At 39.5% G+C, this 8660-nt stretch overlaps 1 protein-coding gene across 1 annotated transcript in view; it reads left to right on the top strand.

The window, feature by feature from the left end:
• The first annotated feature begins 341 nt into the window (after positions 1-341).
• The window catches only part of tesca (tescalcin a), a 10728-nt gene continuing 2409 nt past the window's right edge, over positions 342-8660 (top strand). Inside the window, exons 1-4 of the mRNA XM_028034517.1 lie at positions 342-498; positions 1485-1554; positions 3327-3407; positions 4325-4464. Of these exons, the coding sequence (XP_027890318.1) occupies positions 438-498; positions 1485-1554; positions 3327-3407; positions 4325-4464 (352 nt within the window). The 5' untranslated portion in view covers positions 342-437. The remainder of the gene's footprint in view (positions 499-1484; positions 1555-3326; positions 3408-4324; positions 4465-8660) is intronic.

Here is an 8660-nt window from a genome sequence, read left to right as displayed (position 1 = left end):
GTATTGCGAGGTAACGCAAAAGTTTTGCGAGGGAACGCAAAAGTTTTGCGAGGTAACGCAAAAGTATTGCGAGGTAACGCAAAAGTTTTGCGAGGGAACGCAAAAGAAAAAAAATTCCCCATGTCCCCTAGAGGGCTCCGTACCAAATAATCTTGGTAATCCTAACTGACATAAAACAGTAAGAGTTCAGATTGAGAGAGTAGCACTTGTTTGGTGGATGTTTGCGGATCTATAATATGCCAATGCGATGTAAAAACTGATATTTAAGCTGTAAGTTAATTTCTTTTCGAAAAATGCTAAAACGCTCCACATGGAGGCAGCAGAGCACACCAGCAATGTCCTGCCCACTGAAGTAGGATAAAGCTGCAAGTGTGTAAAAGTTTTAGTCAGTCCAAGTAGACCGTGCGCCTCGACGCACCGCTCAGACAGCCGGAGAGATGGGAGCCACACAAACACACTCCGAGTACCAATACGAGAACATGGTGGGAAAAACTGGATGTAAGTATAAGAAAAACAAGACATCTGTTTATTTTGGTGGTTATACTGGTGTTTGACAACGCCACAGTGGGAAATACGCTGGTGTGAGGGACACAAGAAATGCTCTTTTCAATGATCCATGTTATGTTTTCGACCATATTCAGAAATGTAACAGCATGTGTCGATGTTAAAGTTAAACTTGAAGAAGCTGGAGCGTTCATTTAGTTTTAAAGCCAATGCAGCCGTCACACTTACTTATAATGATGGCAGTGGAAGTGTTTGAGGACAGAATTAATGGGAGTGGATGAGATTAGTGGGATACCTTCACATGTGCAGACATGTACTTTGAGCGCATCCATCCTTGACTGTGCCCACCTTTATTGACACTATCTGAAGGAGACTTTGGACTGTTTAATGCCTTTGTCTCCATAAGGGTTACAGCTGTAGTCTTTGTTTCTTTTTAGACGTAGTTGCAGACTTAGGAACTTGTTCTGTAAGCATTGGAATTTCAACTGCATTGGCAGATACTGATCTTAGACCGCATAGTTGTTGTTCAGCCTGTTTGTTTGTCTTGTTGTGCAAGTTGAGTTCTTTTAAATGAGCTTGCTGTGCTGAGCTGTGACTCCACCCATCCAGAACAACAGTCTTGTTTTGGTGTCTGTGTGAGGTCATAGACATAACTCACCTCCACATTCTGAGCGGACACAGCTGCTGACTTTATTTGACAGAGAATACACTGCTAAAACTTTCCAATGGCGTTAATGATTCTGAGAATCATTTTAGATGCAGTTACTAAGGATGGTTTGTTTACTTTGCCAGCAGGACGTGCTCAATTGAAGTGTTTCAGGCAGTATGAATGTGCATCAGGATGGAACCCTTTAAGTGCAAATGCACTCTTGTTTATCAAGGTTTTAATCCATGTTTAGCTATTGGATTGCTTGAACTGTGAGTAACTGGGGGGAGAATATTGGCTTACATGTTGATGATAAACGTCTTTGTTTCTTCAGTTTCAACCGAGCAGATTAAAAACCTGCACATGCGATTTCAGCAGCTGTGTGGAAATGAAAAAACACTAAGGTAATGTTTCTGAATGTGTTTTTTTATGTCCAACATAATGAAACTCATACAGTCCCTCTATACGTATTTGCCTAATAAAAAAAGGTTAATGTTGTGCATATTTTTTTAATAACATTGTCCCATAGATAAATACAGCAATTCAACAAATTTACTGCTTGGTAGCGGCCACTGGATTATTATTTTGAATGTTCTAGACTTTTTGATGCAGTGCACTCTGATAAGGTTCCCCACTTGAAAAGAGAAGCCCATAGAATCACTTGACAGTGGGTATGAGGTGATTCTTCACATGAATATAATCTGTTTCACACCAAACATGAAAGTCTTTATTACCAAAATATGAATTATAGTCTGACAAAACTACACAATATAAGTTCAAGTCCCAATAGCCTTAAGAAAATGTCACATGCTTATGTTTGTGATAATAGGACAGGAAATGTCTGTTCCCTCTGTTCTACACAGATAGTTCCCCATTAGTATTTGCTTGAATCCACACTCGGCAGACAGAGTTGTCCAAATATCTGTGTCAATTTCTTAAAACTTAGACCTACACAGAAAAATTGTTTACAGTATGTCTTACTTTTGGAAAAGTAAATCATGAATGCTGTTAATATTACAATTATTTTAATTCAAACAAGAAGTTGCATTCAGAAAGGTGCATTTTTTTATCCCACAGACATAACTTTTGCTGACAACAGTCACACCAGATACAGTTTTTATGCAAATGAACTCAGAGCTCTACAGTAGTTGAGAATAATACCACCACAAGAGCAACAGAAATCCTATTTGCTTGTTTGGAAAAGAGTAAATTGAGCCAGGAGGTGTATACGAATCAAGTTTCCAAAGACGTGATTATCTTCTTATTACAGCAAACATGTTTAAACTGATGACAAGCAGTAGAACATGATAACATAAGTGTTATTTTTTTGTGGGAGTCCTTTAGCTGAACAAACAGGAAACAACACTCCTGTTTTATTGCTACTGTTTTCAAGTTTAATTGGTTGAAATCGACGCTGTCCTGTGGACAGTTCTTTCTACCAAAGGCACCTAATTCTGTTGGGGATAACTACCTGAGTATGACACCAGCATGTTGATCTCATCTAATCGTTGTTTTGAAGATTTAGTGAGTCAAACATACCACTATTTGCCATGATAACAGTGATCTAACAGTGATCATTAGTGAGGTCTGCAGATTTGTCTTCCCTTCTTTGTCCTCACCCGGTGTTGTGGCACTGTGGGCCCTTGTTTGTTATTGATCCACTTGTTTTAGGCTTTCTAGCTGTAGATATGAGCAAGCATGTGAGGGTAGCAATTTTCTAGTAGCAATTACCTGATTTATGAAGAGCAAAACACATCTGACTCATGTAAATACGTTCTAGTCTTTCCCATTTTGAATAACTGCTATGACAAATGTCATATTAATTCTGCAGAGAAAAATAAAGTCAAGAAATCTGAATTAAAAGTCCTCGGATAATCATATCAATTTGAAAAGTTAATTAAAAAGTCTTTATTTATGTTAATTACATCAGAAATATTAAATGTGTCAGTGTCTTCACTGCAGTAAAGACCGTACAGTTGATAGATAGTGGGAATGGCAATGCATTGAAAATTATAGATGGTGCTCATTAATTAATGAACATTAAGTTCTGTCAATACCAGAATGAAAGAAATCCAAGCTACATTTTACAAAATTGACTTAAAATCAGTTAAAAATGCAGAGACTGTCATATGATGTCCTGTTTTGTAATAATGGACTTTCTCTTGCTGCATTGCAGAAAAGAACACCTGGAGAACATACCAACTCTCGCCGATAACCCCATCAAAACGGAAATTATCAAGGCGTTCTTTGATAAAAGGTGGGTAGAGTCAAACAACACCATATCCCATGTGGTCTTTCTGTTACTAACGTCCTTAATAGCACATTTATTCCTTGTGGAAAACCAAGAGCGGCGGAGATACCAGTGGCTTATATATGTACGTTTCCAGTTTGTTTTTTAAAAACTTTGTGGAAGCGGCTTATAGTGAGGTGCGCTCTATAGTCCGGAAAATACGGTAACTGCATTTAATAGGGTGGAAACATTTCTGAATTTTCAGTATTTGACTTATCAATTGGAGTTTATATGCATTTGCATTATAAATTATGTAAAAACTTTAGAATTAAAAAGCAGGAAGCATCCCTGAGGAGCGTGGCTTTAAATCGGTAAAGTTGGTGGTCTTTACTTGCTACATGGTGGGAGTTGTTTTCAACTTCCGCAGTTTGACTGAATGTAATGGTAATACTATTTAAATACTTACAAAAAAGTTTTGTTTTCTTACTTTAAAAGTTCAGTGTTTCTCCACAAACAGCAGTTGTGAAAATGTAAACTAGGCAGGTGGGAGGAAAATGTACATTATTAAATAATCAATAAAGAAAATCTGGTGGTCTTACTTATCACTTAGTGGAGTTTGGCAAACATTATTGAGTATTTTAGATGCCTGAAGAAATCCAAAGTTGAACATTCTTGTGTTTTTGCAAGAGAATGATGAGAATTTGACTGATTTATAAGCAGCAGCGTGTTTTAAAGAAGTCTTTCGCTGGAGTGTTCTCTGCATTGGTTTGTGGTATAATCATGTGATTTCTGTTCTCTAAAACACAAGTCATGTGGAGGCTATAATGTGGGTAAAATGTTATTGCAACTAGTTAATGCTGTAGTGAGGTAGTTTACAGATTTCATTTGTTTTACATTTATCAACAATAATTAGGTGATTTTCAATGCTTTTGATTGAAATACAGGAACCAGCATAATAATGAATTGGGATCATATGAGGAAATCGGCTTTGAGGAGTTCCTCATGGTCATGTCCCACTTCCGTCCTCCAAGTATTAAAACATCAGCGGAGGAGAAGGCGGCAATGAGAAAACGGAAGGTTCGCTGTGAGTAAAACATTTTTACTACAACACAACTTGGTCTGCTCAGAATACCAGGCCAAAAGTACAACACGACTCATGTATGTGTGTGAATGAGCAGAGGATTTGTAGCGGCATGTCAGCTGTTGCCTCGAAGCAGCTCAAAGGTATTCCATCGTGTGAATGTGGCCACAGCAAACTCTCAAATCTAAATGTCACAAAGACAAATGCATGACCTGGGGGCAAACAGTTGGTAATTATTTTCAGTTAACTATGTCTTTATCTCTTTCAAGATACATTTTTCCACGTATTCCTTCCCCTTTAACTTGTTTTATATTGTTACGACTAATATCCTGCCATAATATTGTGCATTTCCTGGGGTCTCAGTGGCATACAAACTATGAAACATTTTAGATAATGGAAAAAAATGTGATTTATTGGGATCACATTTTCAGTTTCACATCTGCAAACTGAAAACTGACAGAATGGTTGGAATTGTCCTTTTTGCTGCTTGAACTATTTTTCCCATTCAAAGCAAACTGCTATACAGTGAAAGACTATTTGCTAATTACTGTTTTTGTGTTTATGCAGTGACATACTAATAGTCACACTTACACTGATTCTAGATAAGATAAGATAAATCTTTATTGTCATTGTGACAAGGACAACGAAATTCAAAAGGCGCCACCTTTAGATAGAAAAATTTCAATTTTCCAGCTTATTTTCTGAGTAGTCTGTACTTAATTATGCCTAGCCATGCTTCAGCTCAGTTTGAGCTCAGCAAGAGTTAGCTTGCAGTTTAATCTCAGTGAGAAGAGGAAATCCTGCACGCTTTTGCATTCTGACTTGCAGCTCTTCCTGAATGTCTACATCATTTTTTTTAACACATGCACCACAGACGTGAACATCTCTAAGAGTAAAATGATCAAATCATGTATCAGATCCTTACTTGAGCAAAAGGCAAAGCAAGGCTCACTTTTTGGTGATAAATCACAAGACATCCCATTGGAGAATATTGTGAATGATGTTTTATGATTTAATTTGTTATGAACATGTTGCAAGAAAGAAAATTTAAAGTGCTTCTTTAATGTTTTTCTTTTATCTTTCTCAGTGCAGAAAGGGAAAAAAGGCTTTGAATATCCAGAAATTGTAAAAAAAAAAAAGGAAAAATTTACAATTTTTCTGTATTTCTAGCATTTAATTATTTGTCTCCACTTAAGCATTTCCTAAGTAGCCGTCAGCTGCCTTCAGCTCTTTCCAACCAGTAAGAATAAGTAAGAAGAAGCTCCTTTTGGGTATCAGTTAGTGGCTGTGACTAAGTAAGATGCATTGCGTCACTTCCTGTTGCACTCTGTGAAGCTGTTTGTGTTTGGGAAATTGCATAGATGTGAGATAGATGGAAATTGATCAGGGATTTAAAAAAAAATAAAAATATGAAAAATGTAGGGTTTGATTTCATTCAACCACTTTTCCTCTAGTACCTTTAAATAAAATATAGTGCAACCGTCACCTAATTAGTAAATAGTTCATCAGTCTTTGAAGGCCTCAGAGTGTTTTTTTTTTTTTTAACAACACATGGGACAGAGACCTGTGGAGAGGCAGGGTTAAGTCATAAAAATACATCGCAGTTCATCAGTCCATCCAAGCTGTCAGCCTGGTGAAGCACTTAATTAAACATAGAACCAGCCAAAGGACCCACAGTAACTTTGGGGGAGTTGCAGAGATCCACAGGTCATGTAGGATAATTTATTGACAGGATATTTATCAATTCTGTGCATCACATTTTTTGAAAGAAAGTGTTATGTAAAACATTGGGTAGAAAACCAGCTTTATATCACCTTGAACACACCATCCCTCAGTAAAGCATCATGGTTGCAACATCACGATGTGGCCACATTTGTCTGGAGAAAGGACAGCTTGTCACAGTTGATGAATGAGGGAAAGAACTCAGGAGCCTGGAAAAAATCCCGTTAAAGGCTGTGAAGGTTTTGAGACGGGGGGGATGTTCACCTGGCAACAGGACTCAAAACTGTCTCAAAACTGCCTCCATCATTCCGGTGCCAAAGAAACCTCAAGTCACCTCTTTCAACGATTACCGGCCTGTGGCACTGACTCCCATCATGATGAAGTGCTTTGAAAGGCTGGTAAAAGAACACATCGTCTCCAGACTCCCCCCCACATTCGACCCGTTCCAGTTTGCCTACCGCCGAAACCGCTCCACTGAGAATGCTATCTCCTCCACCCTACACTTGAGCCTGGTTCACCTGGAGGAGAAGAACACTCATGTGCGGATGTTGTTCCTGGACTTCAGCTCAGCGTTCAACACAATCATCCCACAGCATCTGGCAGGAAAACTGGGACACCTGGGCTTCAGCACCCCCCTGCGCAACTGGCTGCTAGACTTCCTCACCGACAGACCTCAGTCAGTCCGGATCGGACAACACACCTCCGATGTCATCACCCTCAGCACAGGCTCCCCTCAGGGCTGCGTCCTGAGCCCTCTGCTGTTCACTCTGATGACACACGACTGCGTCCCCAGGTTCGCCACCAACCACATCGTGAAGTTCGCAGACGACACAACGGTGGTGGGCCTCATCAGAGACGACAATGACCTGGACTACAGAGAGGAGGTGGAGCAGCTGGTGGACTGGTGCAGAGACAACAGCCTGATCCTGAACGTTGACAAGACGAAGGAGATGATCGTCGACTTCAGGAAGAACTGGCCCAGCCACGCTCCACTGCTCATCAACAGCTCGGCTGTGGAGGTGGTCAGCAGCACCAAATTCCTGGGGGTGCACATCACAAACGACCTCACCTGGACTGTGAACACCACGTCTCTGGTCAAGAGGGCACAGAAACGCTTGTATTTCCTGCGGAGGATGAGAAGAGCACACCTGCCCCCGCCCATCCTCAAGACGCTCTACAGAAGCACTATAGAGAGCATTCTGACCAGCTGCCTTTCTGTGTGGTGTGGAGGCTGCAGCGCCTCCAACTGGAAGAACTTGAGGAGAGTGGTGCGGACAGCAGAAAGGATCATCGGGGCCCCCGTTCCCTCCATTCAGGACATTTCATCCCAGCGCTGCGAGTCCCGAGGCCGAAACATCATCAGTGACCCCTCACACTCCCACCATGGACTGTTCTCCCTGTTGCCCTCTGGAAAGAGGTTCTGCAGCATCCGGTGCAGGTCCACCAGGTTCCGAAACAGCTTTTTCCCACTTGCCATCAGACTGCTGAACTCTTAACTGGACTGCACTCAAAATCTGGTCTCCACTTTATACCTTGCACATGTACAGAGCTAAATAACTTCTATTTTACTGTCAGTCCTGTACTTTATATTTAGATTTATATTCATATTTTATACTGTATTTTATTTTATTCTGGAGTAACCTCACAACATTGGAAGCTCAAAACACTGTCCTGAGCCGTATGCAACGAAATTTCGTTCTGTATACACCCTGTGCATGCAAAATGACAATAAAGTCAGTCTAAGTCTAAGTCTAAGGACAACAACCCTAAACATAAAAACAAGAGTTACATTGGGATGGTTTGAATTAACACATTAAGTGTTAAACCTGGACTTAAAACCAATTAAGAATCTGTGTCAAGACTTAGCAAGTTATATTCACAAACTCCAAGCAATGTGACAGAGATAAATGTATTTGCTAAAGAATTAGCAAAATTGTCCGCCTTTAGGTGACCAAAGCTGATGGAGAAATATCACAAAACACTGAAAGCTGAAACTCTATACTCGCATGTTTTTTCTTTTGTAAATCATAACCTTTTGCTTCCATTTAAGAACTAATTTCATCACATAAATTCTCATAGCCCATAGCAGTTGATACTTACAGTATAAGGTGACAAAATGTGAAAAGGTTCAAGTATATAGATAAACATTTTGCAAGGCACTCTAGGTACCAAAACCTATATTATGTAACATAATATTTCTTTTGTGTGATGAGACAATGACAAAGTCACTACCTGAAAAATAAAAGTATTCCTTCCTGTAAGTACAGCAAGAACTAAAAACCTTAGTTTTAGTAAACATGTTTGACATATGTTTATTGGCAAACATATGTTTAGACCAAAGTTTCCTAGTTTGTACAAAGAACGTCTTTCCTCAAACTTGAGAAATGACCTCAATATTTGAGTATCCCTTTAGGATTACAGACTCTACCCTATACTCCTGTTTCAACCAGAAGATAGACGTGTAAGATAAGAACTCA

The sequence above is a fragment of the Xiphophorus couchianus genome, chromosome 12, assembly GCF_001444195.1.
Source record: "Xiphophorus couchianus chromosome 12, X_couchianus-1.0, whole genome shotgun sequence".
Lineage (NCBI taxonomy): Eukaryota > Metazoa > Chordata > Actinopteri > Cyprinodontiformes > Poeciliidae > Xiphophorus > Xiphophorus couchianus.
This window is presented reverse-complemented; position numbering and strand designations above follow the sequence as displayed.